Raw genomic sequence first — 11,928 nt, forward strand, 5'->3', positions numbered from 1 at the left:
GACTAGATGCCGTAGTCGGCTTGGAAACAAGTGCATTGGTGGCCCGTGGAATGGGACGCGGTGGTACTATGCAATCATACTATATCATATAGGAGCATGCGGTTTAGGATTATCATCTTCCCGTGCTACGACCTTTCCCAACAGGGGTTGAGGTGTTGGGTTATCATTTGGGGGGAAATAGTGGTCACGGTTGTCGGGTCACTGTGGTAGTTAGACATGCGCCCGGCTGGTCATTAGGATAGTCGGCAACCTCGGTGGTATATTCAAGATGGTCAATCGTACTACTTTTAAATTGCTGGAGTCAGCACCTTTACTTTCTGTCATTTACTTTTATGTTAAGAGCTAGTAGTCAGCATGCTTTACTTTTTCAAGTACTCATGGTGGGCCTTCTCCGACAGCCCTATGGGCGTATCGCGGGATGGAGTTCGAGGCTCGTACCCGGAGTATACGCGCACTGTGGTTGTAGTAGCACTAAACCCAAGACTTAGTAATGTTGTTTAGGTGGATGTGATTTAAAATGAATTACATAGCATATAGTGCATATGGTTGTGATTGTTGTGTGGATTGTTGTGTGGTCTTTCTTTTCACTTACTAAGCTAGTGAGCTTATCCCACGTGTGCACCTCTTTTAGATGATTTTGCAGGTCACCAGCCTGAAGATCAAGGGTCGGGCCCCACAGTTGAATTTCTCGAAGATGATTGGTGGGTCCTCGAGGAATATAAGCATGGTACGGATTGCACGTGCGAGGGTTGTGCTGTGAGACCGTAGTATTGACGCCATACAGGCTTTTACTTTTTGATTCTTTTGATGACCCCTTTTTATGTACTTGATACGTGAATTGTTATTCTTTTTGTGTAATTATTATGCCTGCGGACCCACATGTATTTATCTATATACTACAATTTGGGTATCAAGTATATTGGGGGTATTTACAGGTAAATTAAGTCTTCCGCTGAACTTTTGAACGTTATCTTAGATGTGTGTATGCTGTGGTTGGGTACTATATCAGATGATCTTGGCAGGTTTGAGTTAACCGGAGTTAACCCGGTCACCGATCCGATTTTGTGTGAACGGGGTTTGACAACGGTGGTATCAGAGCGTGATGCTCTATTCACTCACAACATACCATTTAGACCCCATAGAATCTATAATAGGAAATGGGATTGGGTAAATGTAAAAATTTTAAAGAGTTAAAAGCCTAAGAAAGAAAGAAAAAAAAATGGTTGCATTTAATTATTGCATTTCATGGCATACATTAGAGAAGGTTTACTGGGAATAAATAAAAGATTTTTTATTTGATTTCATAACCCATCGAGTACGAATTTAACAAAATTTCGGCAGCATAACGACGCTAAAACAAGATTTCTAAATTTTTTCACACATAAGCACCTGATAGACAACATATATATATATATTTATACCAATAAGCATAATGAATAAATGCTAACTAATGATGTTACAACTAAATTACAATAAGTTATCAAGCATACAAAGCTAACCACAAGTCACCAACAACAAACATAACACCCCACAAGCAAGTCCAATTACAGAGAAAAGTACAAAAGAAAAAATATAATAATATAAACAACATGAAGACAAGTGAAGAGCTGATGTAGATGGGCGAGCGAAGTCCTCAAAGACCCTCGTCATCGTCTAACTCTACTACTCCATCCTTCCTAGGTCTCGATCTAACATTGAGCCGACAGTTGTAGTAATCAAACCTTGAGTTCACCAGTTGTACATCCCTCTGGAGTTGAAAAAAATCCGCTGAAATGGCGTTGACCATTGTGTCCAAGTCCTCGCCCAATCTTAGGAAGGAACTCTCTAAGGTAGCCTGCCTTTCTAAGATGTTTTTCTCTCTAGAAGCACTCTCATCTAGTCTTCTCAGCAGTTGATCTTGCCCATCTTTCAATGCCCTCATAGCAGTCATTATACTCTTAAAGTCAAATGCACCACTCTCAGGTGGTGGGGCTCTATGCTGTGGGCCTGCAGTCCTCGTACAGCCAGGATCAACACCTCTCGAATCAAGAGGCTCCTCCTCGAAGATATCCTCATCCAGAAAGTCTTCTTCCTCGAACTGAGGAACATAATCCTCATCCTCCTCACTAGTATCCTCCTCCATGGGAACATCCTCCCTATGGGCATTCCTCCTGTCCTTACCTCTTTGAGCTCCTGCTCTCTGAGGTACATCCATAAGAGCTTGGAGACCCATCCTCAGTAGGTTTCCCCTGTCGAATTTGTCCGCTGGAGTCTTTCCCTCCTCACCACTCAAATCGATCCCAAAAAACTCAAAGATCCTGGTGAGGATCCTACCATATGGGAAACCTCTATCCTCGGGGTGTGAGGTATGATGCTCCATGGTCTTAAGTATGATGTAGGGCAAGCACTCGGCACCTCCTTCCAAGGCGTTGCAGATGCAGAAGGCTATGTAGGCTGCCATGAAGCCTACTTGGTTCCAGTGACCTCCTTTGGGGAGTAAATTGAACTGAACCAAGCGAGCAAATACACAAACCTCTGGGTAAAATGTCGTCTCGGAATTCGGACGCTCCTTGCTGCCGCAAATGGTCTCGTAAATGTGGTCCTGTGTCTCCGAACTTAAGGATGGGCCCACGGGCTTACTCCTCGGGGGACTGTAGAATTGATGCCCAACTGACGACATGTCTAGAATACTAGCAAGGGTGTCCACGGTCAAGTGATTGTTCACCCCCTTCACCATGCTAGTGATTGAATACTCCCCATACTGGTAAGAGACCTCCAAGTTGCAGTAGAACCTTCGAACCAGTTGTTCATAGCATGGACGATCGATGTTAAGGATAGACTGCCAACCCAGTGCAGTAAATCTCTCATGAAGTTGAATCTTGTGGAAATCACTGATTACCACGGTCTTCTCCATCATCACAAACCTCTTTAGAAAGGCCTGCCAGTTGGTTGCCGCCTCCAAACTTTGGAAGAGTCCCACATCATAGTCTAAAGGATCGATGGGGGCATGTCCTTGTCACCTTGTGCAAAGGGCTGGGGAACTAGTCCTTGCACTCTTTTGCTTAGAAGTTGTGGCCCTACGTCGAGTGGAAGAGGATGCGGGTTCCTTACCCTTGCGAGAAGACATCCTAGTAAGAAAAGAGGGGAGATAATGATAAGTAAGGATGAGGAATAACAAAGGAAATAAACAGATGGGTGAGCAAGCACATGTAAATGCACCTAAACACATAGTGTAGATTATGATAGAAAGAGAAGTGGATAAAGCATGGAGAAATGATGAGGGAGGAAGCCCCCAAAACATGAAATCCACTAGCACATTGTAAATAGAAACGTAACAAAGGTGTATAAAGCACGACAAGTGAGAAATGATGGAAAACCCCAAATCTCAATGTGCAATTTCAATCTAAGAAAATGAGAAGTCCCATAATAGTGTAAAGCTTGAAGCTTACATGTCCATGAAGGAAATGCCTATCATTATACAATCAAGTTATGCAAAGAAATCTTCTATTATGACATTGTGTTGCAAGGAATAAGTGATTCAAGGTTGTTCACAAGCATGGAATGATGTGAAGAGAATCATAGAAATGCAGAAATTTTTTTCCCAAGGAACCCAACACAAAAGAGATGGATTTCCATGGAAAAGAGATGGATTTTCATGAGAAAGAGATGGGATTTCAAGCATGTACGAATTTCCATGATCTCTCCAACATTGTAAGTGCAAATCAAAGATGAGGAGTTTCATTTGAATTGTTAGTTGGGGAGAAAATGGTAGAGATAGAAGAAAACCCCAAATTGGAAAAATTAGGTCCCGGTTTGGGATTTTTCTCTCATAGATTTGATGGTAAAGCCCAAAACTAGGAATGAAGCACAAAGAGAGTATCATATTCTCATGGAATGATTGGTCTATGGAAAGAAACATGAAAAAAATCAAGATTTGGGGAGTATACATGGATTCAACCTCTAAAATACATGTTCTAAGAAGAGAAATGGAGAAGAGACTTACTTGAGAGTGGAGGAGTTTGGATCTTCCAAAATCCGCGGAATCGTTGAGTGAGAGTGAGATCGCAAGTGGACATGCCAAGAACCTCCCAAAAAAATCGCCTAAGTTAAAAAAGGGGAAGAAGTGGGAGAAAAAGGAGAAACAGGGGCTTAAAAGCCCCTGCATATTCCATCTCGGGTCGGATTGGCAAGCCGACCCGAGCTGCCCCCCGGTGGCAGCTCGCTGGTTGGGAGAAAATACAAAAAAAAGAGGGGGGGTGTGTGGCTAGCACCGTATAGTCGAGTGGGACCATCGTCCTACTTGTTGAAACACTAGCACTATATTTTCGGGATTAAGCTGTGGCTAGTTTCAAGACATCATACACTATAATACCCCATGTGTGGGCATATGATTATGTGCCGATGTAAATTCTAAGGTGCTTAACCAATGTTTGTGTATGGTATGTTCCAGGTGCAAGGATGCGATGGTACGTACTAGATCCGGTAGCAATGCACGAGGTACCTCATGTGGTCCTCGCCCGGTCGGTCAACCACCAAATCCTAGAAGGTCTCACTCTGTGGGGCAAACCCCACTCCCACAACCCCCAGAAACCTTTGATCAGGGTGTGGCACAAAGGGACCCACCTGTGACTACACTTCCGGGTCCTCCACGGTCATCACTTCGGGTGATGTTGCCACCATAATCTAGCAGTCACAACAAGCCTTCCAGCAACAAATGCTTCAGCAGCAGCAGGCATTTATGGCTGCTATACAGCAACAGTTAGACCTTTCTCAACCCGGTCAATATCCTCGGATACTTACTCCACAAGACCCACCTGTAGGGTCTGGCATGGGGCCACAAGCTAGAGTTACACCTCCAATTCAGCCACTCAGCACTCCTCCATATATAGTGCCCCCTCCATACCCTTACTATACGGCATATGCACCCAATTACCCCCCGACGAATGATACGTCAAGGGTAGTGGAATCCTTTAAGAGGAATTTGCCACCTGTATTCTCTAAGGTGGAAAGTGATCCTCTAGAGCCAGACCAGTGGATCCAAGAGCTGAAAAAGATATTTAAGGTGATTGAGTGCACTGAGGCACGGAAGCTTATTTGTGCGGGGTTGTAACTCAAGAACGAAGCCAATTCTTGGTGGCAAGCCTCTAAGTCTATATTGTTGGTCGCACATCTGGAACCCACCTGGGAGCAATTCAAGGAGTTGTTTTTGGCCAACCATTACCCTCGTAGCTTCAAAGACCGTAAAGAGATGGAATTCATGGCCTTAACTCAAGGGAATAAGACTATCCTTGAGTATCAACAGTAGTTTGAAAGCTTGTTCCATTTTTCCCCTAGGCATATGAGGTCAGCTGAAGAGAAGGCTGCAAGATTTCTGAAGGGATTAAAGGCATGTATTGGGTCAGTGCTTGAGGTCTTAGATTTGACAGATTATGGCCAAATTGTGCAAAAGGCTAAGACCATGGAAGATAAGCACAAGGGAGAACAGTCCCTCACACCTGGATTGTGGAAGAGGACAAATCCATTTTCGGACATGGGCAACTCATCCAAGGTATACCGTGGGTCGTATAGTTTTGGGCCAACATATAGACAGCCCTATAGGCATCTGGCTACCTTCCTTAACTAACTGGTGGTTTAGGCTCTACATCTTTTCACCCAAACACTAGTACGGTGTCTATAGTCCCAAGACCACCCCGACCTCCATCTACAACGGGTCAGGTACAAAGGGGCCCTACCCCAATTTTGGCGTCACATATCTGTTGCTTTAATTACCATTCCTATGGCCACTATGCTAAAGACTGTCGGGTCAGACCAGCCTTACCCTCCAGTCAGCCCTCTGCATACAGACCTCCCTTAACTCGGGTAATCAACCGCAAGGAAGAATGTATGCCCTATCAGCTGAGGAAGCTGAGGCCAGCACGGAAGTGGTAGCAGGTACATTCTAATTTAATATTTCCCTTATGCTAAATATTGATAACCTGCTGTACTTATTTGCACTGTTGCACTAGGTGTTCTACCTGTATTAGGTATACCAGTCTATGTCTTGTTTGATTCAGGAGCTACACATTCATTCATATCTAAGAGATTTATTGAGTATAGTGTCACCCAAGACACTAGATCATAGGATGATTATTAGTATGCCTACCAGTAAAGTTACACAGTTGAAGGAGGTGTATGGGCCGTGCCCAGTGGAAATCAGTGGGAAGAAATTGGACGCACAATTCATTAAGTTCAACATGTAAAATTTTGACGTTATACTAAGCATGGATTGGTTGTCGGCCCATCAAGCTAATGTGGTGTGTGCCGAAAAATTAATTAGGGTGACAGATGAGGAAGGAAAAGAATTGGTATACCAAGCAGATAAAATGAAACGGGCTAGAAGAGTCCTCGTCTCTGCTCTTCAAGCGGTAAAGTTGTTGGAAAGTGGATGTCAGGGTTACTTAGCATCGGTACTTGATGTTGATGCAAAGGTTACACCTCTAGAAGAGGTAAAGGTGGTTAAAGAATTTCCTGACGTCTTTCCAGATGATCTGATGCATCTACCGCTTGATAGAGAGTTAGAATTTGCCATAGACTTGATTCCTGGAGCAGCTCCAGTGTCTAAAGCTCCATACAGGATGGCACCAGCCAAATTGAAGGAGTTACAGATGCAGTTGCAAGAATTATTGGAGAAGGGGTTTATTCGTCCAAGTGTTTCACCTAGGGGTGCCCCAGTATTGTTGTTAAAAAGAAGGATGGCAGCTTGCGTATGTGCATCGATTACCGGGAATTGAATAAGATAACCATTAAGAACCGGTATCCATTGCCACATATTAATGATTTGTTTGACCAATTACAAGGTCCAAAGGTATTTTCAAAGATAGACCTTAGATCAGGCTATTATCAGCTCAAGAAAAAGAGTGGCGACATACCTAAGACAGCGTTCAGGACTCGGTATAGTCACTATGAGTTCCTAGTGTTATCTTTTGGGTTAACCAATGCGTCGGCAACATTCATGGATTTAATGAATCGAGTATTTCACAATGTCCTTGACAAATGGGTAATTATTTTTATTGATGACATCTTGATCTACTCTAAGACAGAAGAAGAGCACACTCAACACCTGAGGATGGTGTTACAGAGGTTGAGAGAACAATAATTGATTGCCAAATACAGTAAATATGAATTTTGGGTTGAGCAAGTTGGATTCCTAGGACACGTAGTGTCTGAGGCTGGAATCGAGGTGGATCCTGATAAGGTGAAAGCAGTAGTAGAGTGGGAAAGCCCTAAGAATGTTATTGAAATTAGAAGTTTCTTAGGTTTGGTTGGATACTACCGGCGCTTCATTGAGAATTTTGCTTGGATCTCAGCACCAATGACTAAGTTAACCAAAAAGGGTGTGAAATTTGAATGGATAGAGGAATGTGAGAAGAGTTTTTAGGAATTGAAGAAGAGGTTGGTGTCGGCTCCTGTGTTGACCATCCCTGAAGGCACAGGTGGAATGATAGTCTACACTGACGCTTCTAAGGTTGGGTTGGGTTGTGTTCTTATGCAACGTGGAAAGGTGATAGCGTACGCATCCCGACAACTAAAGGAATATGAGAAGAACTACCTCACTCATAACTTGGAACTAGCCGCAGTCATTTTTTCCCTAAAGATTTGGTGACATTATTTGTATGGGGAGAAGTGCGAGATATACAGTGATCACAAGAGCCTTAAGTACTTTTTCACCCAAAGAGATTTGAACATGAGGCAGAGGAGATGGCTCGAGCTCATGAAGGACTATGACTATGACATTCAATATCATATGGTAAGGCTAATGTATGGCAAATGCGTTGAGTTAGAATGCACAGACTGTGCAACTCTCATACTTAGCAGTCAGCCCACCACTCATACAAGAGGCGATGCGAATAGATGAAACCCTCTTATATGAAGGAGCAACCGTAGAGCTTGAACATCAACTAGAAAACCGTGAATGGTTGACTGTATCCCTAGCAGATCTACAGGTGCATCCGTCTATTAGGCAAGAGGTGATAATGAAACAACCTTTGGATCCTGAATTGCAGCAGATCAGAGTTAAGATTCAAGAGCAAACAATGAACGACCCTGATTTCGTTTTAGCCAGCGATGGGACATTATTATTTCGAGGTAGGTTGTGTGTGCCCAATGATTTAGAGATACAAGACAAGATAGTGCAGGAAGCACACAGCTCTGAGTACTCACTCCACCTAGGAAGTACAAAGATGTATAAAAACCTTAAACAAAATTACTGGAGGTCTAGCATGAGAATCACAATAGCCCTGTATGTGGCGACTTGTCTTACATGCCAAAANAAATCATCTATTAGTTTTTTATATTGTAACTGATTCCTAGTTTTTAGGGTGGAGAGATGACAGACGTGGTTACTTAACTTGTCTAATATTTTTTTTATATAAATAAATAAATAAATAATAAAAAATAAAAATCCAATATAGGCGGACTCCTCTTTCGATTCTGCTAGGAAATCTCTCTCTCTCTCTCCTTGCTTCTTCTTCAATGCGGTTCCTTCTTTCTACAACCGCCATCATCATCATCTCTCTCTCTCTCTCTCTCTCTCTCTCTCTCTCTCTCTCTCTCTCTGGCTTTGCTCTCAAAATAGGACGAGGTAAGAAAAAAATCAACATAACTATTTTCAGGCACCGAGCATATGAGAGACTTGGCCACATATATCCAAATACCATGTTTACATATTAATCATCAGGGAAGGCATTTGGACAGTAAAGCTTGCATGTATGGCAGAGGACAAATTTGAATTTATAAAGTAAACAAAGCTCTTGAATATCTAGGATTTTATTATTACTTCTTGGGTAGATATTATTAACCTATAAGAATTTACCATGTATGCAAATCTTCAATGAGATTGGTAAACAAAACTTCAACTAGACTGGAGAGCACTGAAAAAGAAAGAAGAAAGAAGGAACGGTTTTGAAGAAGAAGCAACGAGAGAGAGAGAGAGAGAGAGAGAGAGGATTAAGATTTCTAAGCGGAATCAAAGGAGGAGTCCGCTTATATTGGGATTTTTATTATTTATTTATTTAAATATTAATAATATTAAACAGAGTTGTAACTGGGCCATCCCGTCGGTGTAGATCTGAGAGGAAAAGAGGTCTGATTTTTTAGGGGCGATTTGGAAGGCGATTTTCAGCTTGGTTCTCTTCTTCTGGACGGCGGCTGCGTCATGGCCGGTAGTCAAGGCCTAGCTGAGGAGGGTGGAGGTGATGAGACTGACAATGGTGAGGGATCTGTGAGGGAGGTGACTGAGAATGTGCCTCTAAATCAAGCTGCCACTACTAATGGTGTTGCTCCAAGAAGGTCATATGCAAGGGCTATGGGGAATGCCTCATGGCCAGCGATGGACTCTCTCCCATAACCAATCCAAGCAGGTAATATCCGAAGAATCATGATCCCCCAGTGCGACTATGAGTCAAAAAGGCAAAAATTTAGATTTGCTTTTATAGGGAGGGTTGATTTCAGATTGATCTCCCTAGATGCATTGAGACAAGAAGCAGCAGAAAAATGGAACTTGAACCAAGGAGTGGTGCTGCACCCTCTTGGCAAGGGGTATGTCATTTTTCAATTCGGATGTGAGGGAGATAAGGCTACTGTTTGGAAGAGGAGCCCTTTGAAGATCGAGGGTCAGTTAATCCGCTTCCAACACTGGAAACCGGACTTTAACATCCATGAGAAACAGGTGTGGACTAAACTGGTCTGGATCCGTTTCCTTGACCTTCCCCTAGAATATTGGCATGAGAATGTCCTGCTCTCAATAGCAAAGGTAATTGGACGACCTGTGGCTCTGGATCGTCACACAAAGCAAGGCTTGATGGGATTCTTTGCTAGAGTCTTGGTTGAAATCGAAAAAAATGAAACGGTGCCTCGTATTAAGGAAGTGCAGGTTGAGAGATTGGAGCCTGGAACCAAAAAAATCTTTGGGTTCAGGCAAAAGGTTGTGTATGAAGATGGTATAACACGTTGTGGTTATTGTAAGCGGCTGGGACATGGTGTGGAAGAATGCCGATTGAAGAAGCAGGAGGATGAAAAACAGGCTGCAAAAGATCACGTTGATGTACCAGGCGTAATCTATGTAGAAGATGGAGTGGACTCGGCTCGAGTCATATCAACTCAGCGAGTCACAGGGAATGTATCAAACGTGGAAACTGCATCAAATCATTCTCCTTCCTTAAATGCCTCATCATCATCAAATCAAGGTACCCCTATTTTGGAAGGCCATATTCATGTGGATTTGGATCTCATCCAAAATTCAAATTCAAAAGTCAATCCTCTCTATATGGAATGTAATGGTGGGAATATACTCCCTAATCAAAGCCTTCCCTCTTTGGAGGAAGGCCTAGTGGCTGGATCGGATCTAGGATTTGGATCAGGGTCGGGTTCTGACCCAGATGATGATGCTCTCTCAGAGTCTGAAGAGGAGAGTCAGAAAGCTGCCTCTGACGCCCCTACGATTTGCTCCTACCATGAACCCAGTGAACTCGGCCAAACCAAGTCGCCCTCGATGGAATGTGGTGACTAGGGGAAGCGGTGGTGTGGTTGGCCAGCCCTCAAGAGGCGGTCACTTATCCAGAACCCTTCCCAGCAATCGTGATTCTTAGATTTCCTGTATTCCAGAGATAGAAATTGCAAATGGGCGTGTGACTCTAAATTTTTAGGAAGTAGGGGTCGTTGATCGTGCCCTTCTTGCGAAGGAAAAATCTGATACTAATACTTATAAAGGAGGGAGAGAAGGGTAAGAAGAAGGTTGGTCAGATGAATAAGTCTGACAAGGTCCAAAATTAAATCATTTCTCCATGAAGATTTTATTTTGGAATATTTGAGGTGTGCGAAAGGCGGCTGGTATTAGAGCTTTGAAGATGATCCTGAGGGAGCACTCTCCTGATTTTGTATGTTTGGCTGAGCCGATGGTGAAGGCTTCAGATTTTCCTTCTTTGTTATTTAATAAAATAGGGTACTCTGGGGATTTAATTCACAATGATCGGGTGGACAAGGTTCTGAATCTTTGGCTTATGTGGAGACAAGGTTCTTCTCGTCCCTCAATTGTTTCTTTGTCTGACCAACAATTATCAGTCACGGTGGATTGGTTGGGTTGCTCAGTGGGATTGACCTTCGTTCATGCAAATTGTTTTAAGGTTAATTTCCGAGAGCTCTGGACTGACCTGGGTTTGGTGGTGAACCCAAATATTCCATGGTTGGTCATAGGGGACTTTAATGCTACTCTTCTTTCAAATGAAAAAAGGGGGCCAGGAAGATTTAATGCTAGCTCGGCGGCAGAGTTTCAAGCAATGGTGGACACGTGTGCTTTGGTCCAAGCTCCTTCACAGGGGAAAAAGTTCACGTGGATTAAGAATCGTCGCAGAGGAAATGTTGTAGCTGTTCTGGATCGAAGTTTCTGTAATGGGAATTGGCTGGAGGTGTTCAAGAATATTAATCAAATTGTTTTGCAAAGAACTACCTCGGACCATGCCCCTGTTCTGGTGGTCTCAGATGCCATCCCTCAATAATTTCTGGATGAAAAATGTGAATTTTGAGGATACTATCAGGGAGGTGTGGAATAAGGAGGTGTCAGGAAACCCCATTTTGGTGCTTTCTCAGAAGCTAAAGCAGATAAAAAATTTTATTAAAAGCTGGGCCAGGAATAATTTCCCTAATGTTGATGAAGAAGTAAAGAAAGCTTCGAAAAATCTGGATTAGATTCAGGAAGAAATTGAGGCATCAGGGATGACGGATGATCTGTTTAACTGAGAGGCAGACGCTAAGACATATCTCTTAAAAGCAACTCAAATAAAAGACAGTTTTTGGTCTCAAAAGGCCAAACAGAGGTGGATGAAAGACGGGGACACGAACTCAAAATACTTCCACCTCTCTGTACAAATGAGACGGTCGCGAAATCAAATTCGTACCTTGAAGAATATGAATGGT

The 11,928-nt window shown here is 43.0% G+C and overlaps 1 protein-coding gene across 1 annotated transcript; it reads left to right on the top strand.

Moving 5' to 3' along the window:
• The first annotated feature begins 10,910 nt into the window (after positions 1 to 10,910).
• LOC122084964 lies at positions 10,911 to 11,510 on the top strand. Its single transcript, XM_042653373.1, has one exon. It carries the CDS (start codon positions 10,911 to 10,913, stop codon positions 11,508 to 11,510), a length of 600 nt encoding a protein of 199 aa, XP_042509307.1.
• Positions 11,511 to 11,928: the final 418 nt, after the last annotated feature.

This window comes from Macadamia integrifolia, chromosome 7 (genome assembly GCF_013358625.1).
Source record: "Macadamia integrifolia cultivar HAES 741 chromosome 7, SCU_Mint_v3, whole genome shotgun sequence".
Lineage (NCBI taxonomy): Eukaryota > Viridiplantae > Streptophyta > Magnoliopsida > Proteales > Proteaceae > Macadamia > Macadamia integrifolia.